The sequence below is a fragment of the Notamacropus eugenii genome, chromosome 6 (assembly GCF_028372415.1).
Source record: "Notamacropus eugenii isolate mMacEug1 chromosome 6, mMacEug1.pri_v2, whole genome shotgun sequence".
Lineage (NCBI taxonomy): Eukaryota > Metazoa > Chordata > Mammalia > Diprotodontia > Macropodidae > Notamacropus > Notamacropus eugenii.
In genome coordinates, this window is record NC_092877.1 from 77,757,541 (window position 1) to 77,771,680 (window position 14,140).

At 39.6% G+C, this 14,140-nt stretch overlaps 1 protein-coding gene across 1 annotated transcript in view; it reads right to left on the minus strand.

Annotated features, from left to right (window-relative positions):
• Nucleotides 1–2,819: 2,819 nt before the first annotated feature.
• The window catches only part of LGI2 (leucine rich repeat LGI family member 2), a 38,680-nt gene continuing 27,359 nt past the window's right edge, over nucleotides 2,820–14,140 (minus strand). The window contains exons 7-8 of the mRNA XM_072620386.1: nucleotides 13,231–13,395; nucleotides 2,820–4,169 (exon numbers count right to left, since the gene is read on the minus strand). Of these exons, the coding sequence (XP_072476487.1) occupies nucleotides 3,352–4,169; nucleotides 13,231–13,395 (983 nt within the window). The 3' untranslated portion in view covers nucleotides 2,820–3,351. The remainder of the gene's footprint in view (nucleotides 4,170–13,230; nucleotides 13,396–14,140) is intronic.

The following is a 14,140-nucleotide window of genomic DNA, read 5'->3' on the forward strand; positions in this document are numbered from 1 at the left end:
AGGTGTTATTGGAAAGGCATTATTATTATTTGTAGCCCCAGAGAATAACGATGAACTCGAGTACCTGACATCCATCCTCTACCCCTCCAGGTTTTCAAAGTCCCTCTGGGCTTTAAGGTAGGTGGGATAGTCCATCTAGCTGCACAGAAGGTGTCAGAATAAGAAGCCAGGACCAAGAGAAAACTGAGGGATTGGTTGTGAGCAAAGAGAGAGATCAGAGGTCTTAGCCTGGAAATAGGAATAGCCACCAGTAATGCTGCTCTGCAAAAGGGAATGGGCTCAGATATTCTGCTGATCTGTTGGTGTTCCAGAAGTTATTCACGGAGAAAGAGTTTCCTGTAGCAAGAGTCATCCACAGTAAAAGGCCTTAACTAGTTGCTGCTAGAACTTCTCATGCTTCTTTAAAGATAGTAACTAGACAAATTATTTCCCCAACAAGCTCAATATATCAGGGCTCCATAGTATTTTACTCTCTCTTAAAAACAAAAACAGAAAAAACCCCTTTTCCCCCCTCCCATCAAACTCCAAATGAAATGGAGCTAAAGGACAGTTTGCTTTTTGTATCTTCGATCACATACTTTTAAAATGATGGTGGTGATAGCAGCCAGCATTTACACAAAGAATACTTTCAGATTTGCATAGCACTTTACACATTAGTTCATCCTATCCTCACAACAACCCTGTGAGGTAGGTGCTCTTATTATCCCCATTTTACAGATGAGGAAACTGAGACTGAGAGAGGTTAATTCGACTGATGGATGAGAGGTTAAGTGACTAGCCCAGGGTCACACAGCTAGATAACACACACGGCATTTTGAACTCATTCTCCCCTTCCTGATTCCAAGTCCAGTGCTCTATCCACTGTTTCACTTAGGTGACTTAGAATTATTTTCCCTTTACTCACTAATGCCCATCTGTTCCCAAGAAAATCAGTCCATCTGTGCTTCCTAGTGTTCCTTATTGTGTGCAAAATTTCAACCCTTATTTTCTGCTGTCAGAAAAGGAACCGGAGCAACAGTCAATAGAGGCAGTACTGTGAGATTATGCCTCTTCAGGTGTGCCCATCACTAGCAGCTGGGTACAGAATACTGAAGGGAGGTAGGCTAGGGTATGGAGTCGTTTTTGTAAAACTTCACCTTTGTCCAGTTTATAACATGAGTTGGACAGAGTGGTGCCCAGAATTAAGAAGTATTCACTAGCCATCTTCACAGTTAGTGAGAGATCTGTAGGGTGACCTGGGTGCTCCTCCCTCCCAGGGTCAGGGGAGATGTAGAAGCCTCGGGGGCTTGTATCATCAGTTCAAATAAAGCACAGAAGATAAAATTTAAGCAGGGAAAAAAAGAAATCTAAAATATGCTCAGGGGGAAAAAATGAAAGTGGACTTCTTGTGCATTAATTTAGCACTCGATTGGAAATAAATGTCAAAGGGGTGACACTTCTGGTTATATGTGGGCTGGTTCATTAGATGCACTCATCTTCTGGGCTAGATACTCTTTGCCTGCAGTCTTAGAGTGCACCCAAGGGTGCTGCTAGAACATCATGGCATCACCCTCCTAAGGGTTGCTGCCTACAGATCGCTCTGTTTATAGGCAGTAAACACTCATATTTGTAGATATGTTGCTACCTACCCATGACTTGGCAAATGGACTTTAAAAAAAACTGGTGCAATAATATTATGCTAACTTCACTGCTGAACAGAGGTGGTTGGTTTCCCTTTATATAGGCAGTCTTAAAAAATCTTACCTGATATATTTCAAGGAAAACTACAGTCATAAAAGCTGTTAACCATGCAGAGCATCCAATGAGAATCTTCCACAAAACTGGGGCCAGAGGACAAAAAAGAAAAACTTCATTATGAGTCAAAAAAAAAAAAAAGGCTTATTTTGATCGGGAACAACTTGGTCCTGTGAATCATGGAACTGGTCTCTATGACTCAGCTCATCTGGCTCAATATGCAGTCCCTTGTGATAAGCCTAAGGACCCTGTGCTCCCTTCCTCCCTCCCTGAACTGGAGGTGGATCAGCCTGTGGGCACTTTCTAGCCCCAGAAGTTAGTTGTTGTTGGGGTTATGGTTGTTAAGCATTGCTGTTACTAAACCGGTAAAGATCTTTGCTCTTTGAGGGGATCTGAGACTTTCACAGTCTGGCACCTGCAGTACCTTATGTTAGGAGCCAGTGGGGGTGAAGAGAAGCAGAAAAGATGAGTCAGCAGCTCACTGTGTTGCTAACAGAGGCATCACCAAACTCCAAGCAGAACTACAGATAAGTGGTAGATACATGTGGGTATGCATACATATATTATATAGGTACATTATCTAGTAGGGGATGAGAAACGCATGCAAAAACCAAAGGACTGCCTGTGACTTTCGCAGCTGTCTTTCATGAAGGATCCCCTATGACTTAACATAATTCTCTAAGACAAATCTCTTTTAGAAAGAAACTCTATAGAATGATCAACAGCAGTGGATGGAGGTGCCTGCCTCCCCAGTATTCATGTTTCTGAGGGCCAAGTAAATGGCATCGTTTAATCTTTGGCCTGTCAGTTGGGTTACCCAACAAACTCAAGGGATGATTTTGAGTAAGCAGACAGTAGGAATTCAACAATTTTAGCTCACACAAACTACTGTTAAATACTTATGGGTTTCTATGTAGGCCAATTTTGAAGTTCGAATGAAAGGCAAAAAGACCCTTAATACTCCTGCCAAGACTTTAACACATCCAGAGCTCTAAGATGTTTATCATTTTTTTCTTGAGTAATGGACAAAAACTTTTCAAATATTATAGAGTTAACATCCCTAGCATGTCACATCATTGTGATTTAAAACAATATCTTCCATTTTATTCAAAGAAGGACAAAAGAAGTCTGGACATTAATTTCAAGAAACTAAGATGGCCCAAAATAGCTTTGCTGAGTGATGACATTATAAGATTTTATACTAATAATCAGCAAATATTTTTAGCTGACTTTTGCTTTATGCATTCTTACTGAAACAATCATTAAGGTGAAATGGATAGTGCCCAATTTTTTCATTTAATTATCAGAGCTGTCCCATAAGATCCAGTTTTCTCCTCCTTTATTTTTTTTAAAAAATCACATTTCCTTTCTTGATGGTAAGAGTTAATGCTGATAGGCTGCAAGCTTTTCTCAATAATTACAGGCTTTCAAATGTCTTTTAAAATGAGAGTGGACAGATCATGCAGTTAGCCAAGTAAATGTAATCCCTGATTAAAATGGGAGTTCTAAAAGTTCTGAAAACTTCTGATAACTTCCCCAGTCAGAGCTGTGGCTCTCTTCTTCTCTTTTTCTCTTACAAGCCAATGTCAGTATATGTTAAACTCACTCCTTATGCCTTCACAAGCTCAAATCCACAATTATATGTTCAAATATTTGTGTTTTTCCTTTGAAGCTGGAGGCGAAAAAGAAATCTCTTCTGTCTGTGGATACAGCTGTGAATGAACGAGGTGCTTGCACATAGATTTCCTTAAACTTTCTGAAGGTTTGCTTCTCCTTATCCCACTGGTAAATCTGGGAGAAGGTGTAGTCACTTCCCAGTGCTAGGTAGTGATTATTCTTAAAGGAAAAGGGCTGAAGGGTCATGGCCCCTCGGGATGGGAGAGCTTGGATCTCCACAAATTGTTTACTATTCCACTTCATGACTCTGGAGTCCCCAATGAACCGAGTAAGGGAAATGTATAGGCTGTTCTGCATTCTAAAGCTCTTCACAGCCAATACATCCTCCATATTGGGAATGTCACCGTGAGGGACAAACTTCTTAGAACTTTTATTCCATTGCAATATGATAGGGACCTGTGAGCGACTAGAAAGGATTAAATGGGATTTTCCATCTATGTCAACAAATTCAGCATCTGTGTCCCTGAACCATTCATGCAGAGATTGGTAAGAGTAGAATCCTTTGCTATTCCATTTATAAACAGTTGACAAACCAGCTTTAGAGCTATCTGCGATGACAAAGAATCTTTCATCGTCGATCTGAAACAGCTCTATGTCGTTGGGCTTTGAAATCCGGGAAACTTCAATGTCCTGGAATTTGACAAACTTGGTCCAGCTCTCATCATACTTGTATATGTGTGAGCCACCAAAAAGCTGTGCCACCACCACAAAGACCTGGTCTTCGATCAGGATTGCCTTACATCCCACTATTGACTGACCTGTTCCCCAAGACAAAAGGGAAGGAAGGGTATTAGTGCAGCTACAGTCCAACTGCATCACCTAAGATAGCCAGAGAAATTATTTTTCAAGTACTCTGAGGTCCGCCACAGAAAAGGAGCTCATTAGTAAAACTTAGCAGTTAAAACTTAGTTTTAACACAAAACAATTGGTTTTCATGTTGCTCCTTTATTTTTACTCATAGAAGACTGTGGCAGTGGAAGAAGCCCCAACTATATTTGGTATGGAATAGGAAATAGGAAAATAGGAAACAGAATTTGTTTTCCATAAAGTTATAGAAAGGGGGCGGGGGGGAAAGAACCAATGGTTTTAGAGATATTTGAGTCTGAGTATGAGTATGAGTCTCACCAAAGAAAATCAAAGTCAAAATTGTATCAGCTCTCCTGATAAATGAAAAAAAAAATCCCTCTCCCTTCTACTCCCCTGAAAAAGGTGCTCTTAAGGCTTTTTATTTAAAATTGCTTTGGTCTTAACCCTTAAGTGCTTAAGGTTATTGAATAAATAGATTGATGGATGATAAGAGATAAAATATCTAGAATGTGTTGCAAACATTATAGTTTACAAAGGACTTTAGATAAATTCTCTCATTTGTTCTTCCCCTAAACCCTGTGAGGTAATTATTACTGGAATTCTTATCCCCACTTTACAGATGAGGATGTTGAGGGTGGTAAGAAAAGTTCATGACTTTTTTTATGTGGTCAGGCATAGCTCGGAAATGTTAGAGGTGGGATTCAAATCTAGGTCTTTATTGTCTGGAAAGAGATCCAGTCCTTCCAGAGATTGTGAGTGAATGAATGCATGAATGAACAAAATATCTGAATACTTATATCAAACACTGATAAGCCACAGCATAGCAGGATGGCACATGAGAAGATTTTCTAATGCATACTTGGTGGTTGCCACCTATTCTGGCCCACTACCACCTCCTAATCATGCCCCTACTTCCATTCCGCAGTTACTTCCTCCTTTCAGATCTGTGTTCAGTAAGCAAAGTAGCAGCTGTCTTCTGAAAAGTTGCTGACTTTTTGATCTAGGAAATTCAATGAGTTATGTTTTCCTCAATTCCCTAGGTAATTTGGACAAAAGTGAGCTTTGTTCTTGGAAGTTGCAGAAAACCCTCCTTGACTTCTCCTTTTGGCTTTCCCCCAGATGCTCAGGCTTTGGGCTGTTACTTCCTAGGAGTCTCTGTAAAAGTCTTTTCTTTTACTCTTCTGCCCTGCTTCACCCTAATTCAACAGCCTGCTTGACCCAGGTCCCCATAGTGCAGAAGCAGCAGAGAGAAGTGCCAGACTCAGCTTATCAGAGGAGCAACCTGAGCCAGCACTTAAACAAACAGAGAGCTGCTTTCTCCAGCTTCTTCCTAGTTTTGTGGAATCATTAGCAATCCCAGATACTTTTACTTTAAAGAAGTTCTTATCCATGAACTTGGTTTTTTAAAAATAAATATTTTGATAAATGTATTTCAACACAATTGGTTTCCTTTGTAATACTGTGCATTTTATTTTATGTGCTAAAAACATTATTCTAAGAAGGGGTCTATAGGATTCACCAGGCTGCCCAAATGGTCCATCATACACAAAGAGAAAGAGAGAGAGAGAGAGAGAGAGAGAGAGAGAGAGAGAGAGAGAGAGAGAGAGAGAGAAAGCCAGATAGACAGACAAGACAAAAAGACAGAGAGAGACAAAGAGACAGAGAGAGACAGACAGACAGACGGAGACACAGAGATGGAGAGAACTAAGAATCCTTTTTTAAAGTGCTAAATGAAAGAAGGAAAAGAATTAGAACAAGCCAGCATGAGAAATCAAAGAAGGTAGAAGTGTGCACAGATGTAGCAAAGATGAACTGAATTTTTAAAAAATCAAGATAGTTACCCTATTTATCCACCTAGCTTTGCTTTGGTTGAAGACATTTAGACTGAAAACTCAAGTTAACTAAATTCTATAATCCTCATTAGTATATATCCTCTCTGCCTTTTTTAAGCCTCTCCTGCCAATGGAAAGTGCTGATGTTATTCTGCAGAGGCTGGAGGGGGAACGGGAAGGGAGGAGTCAATAACTAAGGTGAACTTGAACATCTTTTCAAAATAAATAATTTCAAAAACATGAACAAAACTGTCACCAACTCAATATGCAGAAAATGTGGGCACCACACAGGCAGACGGAGTAATGAGGGCAGAAAATGCACCATAGGTGAATAATGTCTAGGAATAACATGGACATTATAGATAAGCAAAGTCTGGGAAAGATGCAAATTTGTCCTGTTCATTTGAGTCCTATGCAAAAGAACTGAGAACCCCATTAGAGTCATGGAAACTCAACTGGAGCTCCTGTTGTAGCACATCAAGTTGGGGGAGGGGCTGAGGACTCCCCAACACAGCCAGGGATCAACCCATAGTCATTGAGGTGATAATCAGGATCACCAGTGCTCAGGGAGGAGAGACTGACCCGCTTTCACCTCCTTTGTTTTCAGCACCTTCTCTTTATTGATGTCTCATTGTCAGCACTCCTGCTGTTTTGTGTTTTATATCAACTGCACTTTCTCTCCAAGGATGGAAGGCCATACTCTTCACCATCCATCATGCTGCCCCTATGACCCAGGTGATCCTTGGGTTCAGCAATATTTCTAAAACATTTGAAGAGATGCAGATAATATCATAGAAAAGTTTAGACTTTTCTCCTCTGCACTAGGAAAGGCAAGCAGGACCCTGGACAGGGTCTTCTTGTCCATTCCCAGATCTTTCTCTTTCCTTCCTGTCAGAGCTACATGACTTCCGGAGTACTTTCTATTCTTTTGAAAAGCCAAGAGAAAATCACACGAGAAATTCCAACATGAAGTATAATCCTGCAAAATAAGTGGAAGTAAGCACTATCCACCTTATAGTCCTATCCCAGATCCCCATAATAGAAGGAAAACTTATGGAGACACTAGGCAAAATAGGCAGGGAACTGATTTCTGCCTCCTCAAATAGAGAACAGCTGCAATGGAACCAACTGTACAGATTTTGCTTCACCAAAGGTGGTAAAGAAGAGATGGTTAACAATCAATATAATTAATGCAAAGTCCTCCAATCCCTCCATGTTTAATGGAACTGAAAAGGGAAAAGTGACAAACTCTGGTCCCTTGTCCCTACCGCCTCTTCCTTTTTTTGCTTTTTGCACTTTTAAAATTTATTAGTGTAAGTTCTTAGGACAGCCAGCTTCTCTCATTAGATCCACCTGCCCTAGAGTGTGCTGAATTTGCATTTCCAGAATGGTGCCGCTGTTTCCAGGAATGTTAGTTCAGCACTAAGAGACCAGATGGCCTGACAACAAACATAGAAGCCTTATTTGAAATGGCATCTTTGGAGCATCAGGATGTGTCTCTTGCAGACCTCTCAATATTGTGAGATTAGGCTAATTAGCAGCCCTTCTTCCTGAGGGGGTGAAATGACATTCTATGGGAGCCCTGATGTCCCTACATCTGCTATGAAGCCAGTTCATTCCTGAGAAATTTCTAGTAGTCTCCTATGCTGAAATGCTAGTAAGAAAGGTTTCTAATTGTAACTGCAAGATCCTGCTACTTACCCTAAAAGAAATCTGTAAAATGAGAATTAGACTAAACCGTTTTATGTCTCCTTTGGCTCCAGACCCATGCATCTCTAAGCACCAACAGGACGTCTCCACTTGGATATCACATCAATACCTCTAATTCAACACACCCCAAACCAGGTTTATTGTGTTTCTCTGTAAACCTTCTCCTCCTCTGATTTCTCTTTTTCTGCCTCTAGTAACCACAATTCAGCCCAAAAGTTTGTTATCTTTAAGTCTTCTCTCTCCCTCACTGCCCTATTGGCTAGACTGGTCATCCAATAAATTATCAAGCCCTGGTGAACTTTTCTTCATAAAAGCTCTCCAACTCAGCCCCTCTGTATTCCCATAGTCACCCCTCTGCTACGGTCACGTTACCTATCTCCTGAGCTACCAAATTTCTTTTATGAAACAAACATGATATTGATACCTAAACCAGGAAGAGTAAAAACAGAAAAAGACAATTATGAACTGCAGAATCCTAAAAGGTTTTCCTGATTCTACTGTCTCTCTTTCCAATCAGTCCTTCCTACTATTGACAGAACCATCTTTTTAATACATAGTTCTCGTCATATCACTCCTCTGCTTAAAAAAAAAGTTTGACAGTTTCTTAGTGCCTATCAGGTAAAGTTCAAATTTTCCTGCCTGCCATTCAAAGATATTCACAATCTGGTCCCATCCTAACTTTCCAATTTTATCTTATGCTACTTAATTCCCTTAACTTATTTAATGCTTCAACCAAACCAAACGATTCAATGTCCCCTGAACATGTGCTGAACTTTTTTCATTTTCGTATCTTCACTCACACAGTTTCCCCTACTTGAAATAGCCTTCTTTTGCTTATATAATTCCTAACAGCAAAGGGCAATGAGTAAAGCAGTAGACCTAGAGTCAGGAAGATCTGAGTTCCAATTCAACCTGAGACCCTTCCAGCTGGATGACCCAGGGCAAATTACCGAACCTTTGTCTTCCTTGGTTTACTCATTTGTAAAATGGGATTAAAATGGCATCTACCTCCCAGGGTTGTTGTGAGGATAAAATGAGGTGTTTGTAAATCATTTTATAAGCCTTAAAGCACTGTATAATTGCTAGCTATTATTATTATGACTCATCCTTTAAAACTCAACTAAAATGCCAAATCCCCCAGGAAGCCATCCCGTTTGCCTCTAGTCATCTACCTTGCAAGGTTGTGATGAGGATAAAATGAGATAGTTGTAAAGTGTTTAGTCCAATGCCTAGCACACATAGAAGGTCCTATATAAATGCTCATTCTCTTCCTCTTCCCTTTCCTACTGCTGGTCCTTGACCCTCAGAGAGCACTCTGTCTTTAATGCACTTAGAATGTATTCTTTTAAATGACAGTTATCTGTAGTTTTGTCATCCCCCTTAAGACTCTAAGCATCATGAGGGCAGGGAACATCTTCCCTTGGAACTAGCACAATGCTTTGCAGGCACTTAATGTCTGTTAGATATTCAGTTCTAAGAGTCTGTGTTTTTTATGATATTATCCTCATAGGAAAATAGCCAAGGCTTCTTTGCCTCTTCATAGCATTAATGTTAGTGACAGTTTTCTTAGTAATCATCAAGAGAGGTCATAAAATACATTGATTAGACACCATTCCACTAATAAGAAACAAGAAAAAAAACTCAAGGGAAAAAGCTCAATTTTAAGAGAAACAGGACATCAAGGTTATAATCCCTAAGATTCCATTGGGAACAATGAAGAGATAAACCAGCAAATCTGACTCCAGGATCTGAATGTTCTGATCAACTTATTCCTATCTTACAAATAAGATCCTGGCATCTTATCACTGAAGCCCAAAGCAATGTCCAAATGATCTAAATAGTCTCAGTAGATCTGGCCTCGGAGACAGATGATCAGAGTTTTAATCCCAGGTCTGCCCTTTATAAGTTAGAGTTTATAAGTTAGAGTACCCAAGTCAGTTTACCTCTCTGGGTCTCAGTTTCTTTATCTCTAAAATGGAACCAATACTATTTGTCCTACATACTTATAGGGTTATTTAAAGGAAAGGGCTTTGTTAATCACAGGTCAAATTTCCTAAAAGCAATTGTCTTAAGAATTTTGGCACACTGGAGTTTTACTGTATAAAATACATCTTGAAATTAGTGGGCTTGGACCAGAAATTTTTATTTTTGTTATATGGATATGTGTGTATATGTTTACATACACACACACATACACACACACACACACACACGTGATCTGATCTCCTAGAGGGGAAACTGAAGCAAATCTTTAAAAGAAGAATCATTTTATCCAAGATTACCCAGAAAAGTCAGTGCCAAATAAATAACTTTGTAGGAGCAAAAAAGCCCAAAACACAAACCTGAAAACAAAGAAAGTATCCATTAATTGGAGGATGAATGGTAGAACAAAAAATTATAGTATGTGAATTTAATAGAATATTATTATGTCAAAAGAAACAATGAATATGAGAGATTCAGAAAAATATAGAAAGAATTATATGAAGGGACAGAGAGAAGAACTGAGAGAACAAAATATATATGATTCCCATAATGAATATGAAAATAACACAAAAAGATAGTTGAGGTCAACTGAACTGTTCTAGAGAATACATGATTAAATGTGTATTACATATGTATATATATGTATATACACATGCATGTATGTATCCTCTCCTCTTGGTAGAGATGTAAGGGACTGTGGGCATGGAGTGTTGAGTATATCTTCATATGGGGTTGCTCTGTCAGCTTTGCAAAAGCAGGGTCAGAGTGTGTGTGTGTGTGTCTGTGTGTGATGGGGAAAGGGGGATACTGAGAAATGACTGACGTAAGTGAATTCATTAAAAACAGTCCATGAAGAAGCAGCTGACTGAACAGGATAATCCTGCCCCAGTCTATTTTTCTTTTCTATAGCAAATAGCCTCAAGGTTACTTATCTAAAATTAGATAACTAGAGTTTTAAAAATATCCTACTTCATAAACAGGGATCCTAAATAAAATTAATGTGGCCATAATCATAATAGAACAATAACAGTAACAGATTCATAGCTCGAGTGCTGGAAGGAACCTCAGAGAGCATCGAGTTCAACCTTCCACAACATAATAAGTAGTAATGATGAAAATTTACAAAGGGCTCCATATATATATGCATTTTATATATACACATATGTATACACATGTATATATCATATATACATGCATTGCATACTTTATATATACACATATATACATATATTTTGATCTTCATAATAATTCCATGATACATGTGGCTACAGTTAGTTCCATTTTAATGGATGGGGAATGTAAAGATGGGAGAAATTAAATTACAGGGATAGTGTCTAAAGTAGGATTCACATTCAGGTCTTGCTAGGGCCAAGACCAACACTCGACCAGACAACCTAACAAAATAAGCTTAAATATCCCATTTAGAAAGGTTGGACTCCATAGGTTTCAAATGTGTTATAAATAAAGCATGTCACGACTCTGTTCATGATTTAAATTATTTAACTTAATTGGTGAGAAACCTGTGCTTATGGACTCCAAGGTCATGGGTTCAATCCCCATGTGGGCTAGTTGATTTCATTCCATTATATGGCCATAGATATATACCATTAGCCAGTGTTTTTCTTCCAAAATACTTTCCCTTGGACATGGAAGGGGTGGGAGAGGCACTTAACAATGTATGAAGAGGCTAATGCAAATCCATCACACAACTTAGAAAACAACACTTACATGCCCTAGAGAGGAACTTTTTAATGGTTCTCAAAACTCAAAAGTTGCTTCAAAATATGGGAGAAGAGCATAAACCACCTTGGGAAGTGGGGAGAATTAAGTTTAGCTGCCTTAGGGAGACTGATGGTGTGAAGAAACCTGTTTTCTCTTGACTGTAAAATGATTAACTTTATATATAACATATGTTGTTGCCGTTTCAGAATCACTGTGGCCTTTTAAGAAGCCAGCATGCTACATTCACCCAGCTTCAACTTGAAGGGTCTAACTGAAATCAGCTGAGCACAGTGACATCACCACAGGCAATTCAAAAAAGAAAAAGGAAAACAAAAAGGCAGCTTCACAGAAACTTGTCTCAGCTCAGGAGAGAGGGAACTCCTCAGGACAGGGGTTCCAAACTGGTTCTTGCTGCCTAAACAAGACTAAATCCCATTGCAAGGAACCCCTCAATAGACTGCCAAGCAATTTTGTGAAGTACAGTTTAGGTGCTTAGGTCAGGGTCAGGCAGCCTGGGTGCTAAGGGAACTGGTTCTATTGCCAGACAGCTTAAGGTAACCTTTCACAATTTTATGAGGGTAGAGAGGATCTCCATTTTCCCACAGGAAAAATAAAAACCTGTGGTAAAGTGGTAAGCAAATCACACTTAGAATCAAAAGAAGTAGCCCTGCCATTTACCTGTTGAGTGACCTTGTATAGTGAGAGATTGGGGGGAGTGGGGAAGAATGCTGGACCTGAAGTCAGTACAGATCTCCGACTAGGTGTCCTCTGAGGTCCTTCTCACCTCTAGCATTCTATGATGTGTACTGGGTGATGGCATAGCAAGTTCATCAGTGTGGATAAGGAGGCAGGTCTATGTCAGGACTTGGAAAAAAAGAGTGTTAAGTGGGTTGATTTTTCCCAGAAGCAATAATACTCACTATCTTAAGCTACAAAAAAAACAAACCCCCCCCCCCCCAAAACTTGGCTACATAGTGGGCTGTAACTGCTGGAATAATAATAGCTAGGTGGGTGCTGATTTTCTCCAAGATGGAACACACAGAAGAGTATGGGATAAGTTCAGTATGCTGCATTCCTTGCACCCTAATGTGGCCTGGAATCCCTGGAATACCTCTATGTCTGCCTCTCTTCACTGCTTTCTCTATGTTTCTAGAATCACCTTAGATTCAGTCAACATAATCTAGAGTAGTTATAACACAAAAGAAATGGCCCTTGATCTGCCCTAATTGACCTTGTATCTCTAGAAACTTCACAAAGTCAGCTAGAAAAATGAGGACACAAACCAGAAAAGGGCTATTGGTATGGTTTAGGAGGAAATCCTTCCAACTGGATATAGTACAATTAAGCATTGCCCAGTTAGCCAAAACTTGAAACCAAAACTTCAAGGCCAAGGGAGAGATCAAGACAAGAGATTTCAGATGACTCTACAACCTATCGCTGCTCCTGGATATTTAATTTAAACACATATCCTACCAAATAGCAGTCAGTAATAGTCTAAAACATGAGACATTTCCTTTTCTTCTCTCTCCTCCCACCCCAACTTCTCTTGATGAGAGTCACCAGAGAATATTTTCATCATGCCAGGCAGAAAGAATAACATGGAGCAAAAGGGAAGAAAGAAAATGTGTGTTGTGTGCATGCTAGAATGCATTTATGGAGTCTAGCCTCCAAGATCTCCCTTTATGACAGAGAACATTTCTTCTTTCATAGGCCTTAGACAATGCTGAATGTTGGTAGATAAAACCGATTATGACCATAAACGTACCTGTAATATTGTCATAGCTTCTGAAGTTCATTTCAATGTGGTCCCACTCTAAGACCATACAATTTTCCATACTGGGTTGTGCGATGGCCACAAAAACATCATTCTTAGAGTTGAATGTATCCACAGAAACAGACTGGTAGGGCAGAGTCTGGTGTACCACAAAATCTAAAACCAGAAATTAAAAAACAAACAATGACCATAAAAATCACCCACTGGAAGACCCACAGACACTTATCTCCTGCCTCATTTATCAATAGTACTGCCAGACTGGCGAGGAAGAGACAAGGGGAAGAAAACATGTTTAGACTCACTAAAGCATCAAAATAGAATGCACTGTGGGGGATCCTGGAAAGATTATGGTTTGCACAGGATTTGCAGCCCATGTTACTGCTCCCATTAAGTTTCCCTCCAGGTGAGTGGCTTCAGAAGTAAGTTAAGGGATTTCAAATCTTTCTAATAAAGTTGGCTGGGACAGCTTTTAAAGTTGTTGGGGAAAGGCTATATGCCACAGAGGCCACATGTCAAAAAACCCAACCTGAGAAGTTGACACAAACCTTGTGTCAGTTTCACTACAGAGCCTTCAGATTTTGAAATGGAATCATGTCCTCAAGCCTCAGGTGTAGTCTATTGTCTTTGTTCAACAGACAAATTTCTGTGAAGTCAAGAACTGAGAAAGGTAGTCTGACATACCTGTTCTCTCAGATCCTGAGTTTCTGGTGGAAAAACTGTGGCTAATTAGAGAAAACAATAGCATAGAAAATACTGAAAAGGGAGGCTGTCAAGCTTAGCTTGGAAAACCTGACCTGTCTTATAAGAATCAGGCAATAAGAGCTACTACAGTGTCTCAGTGGCATTTCTTTTCTATTTAGGCTCCTTCAAGAGCCATGCTAGTGACTTACAGGTTAATCTG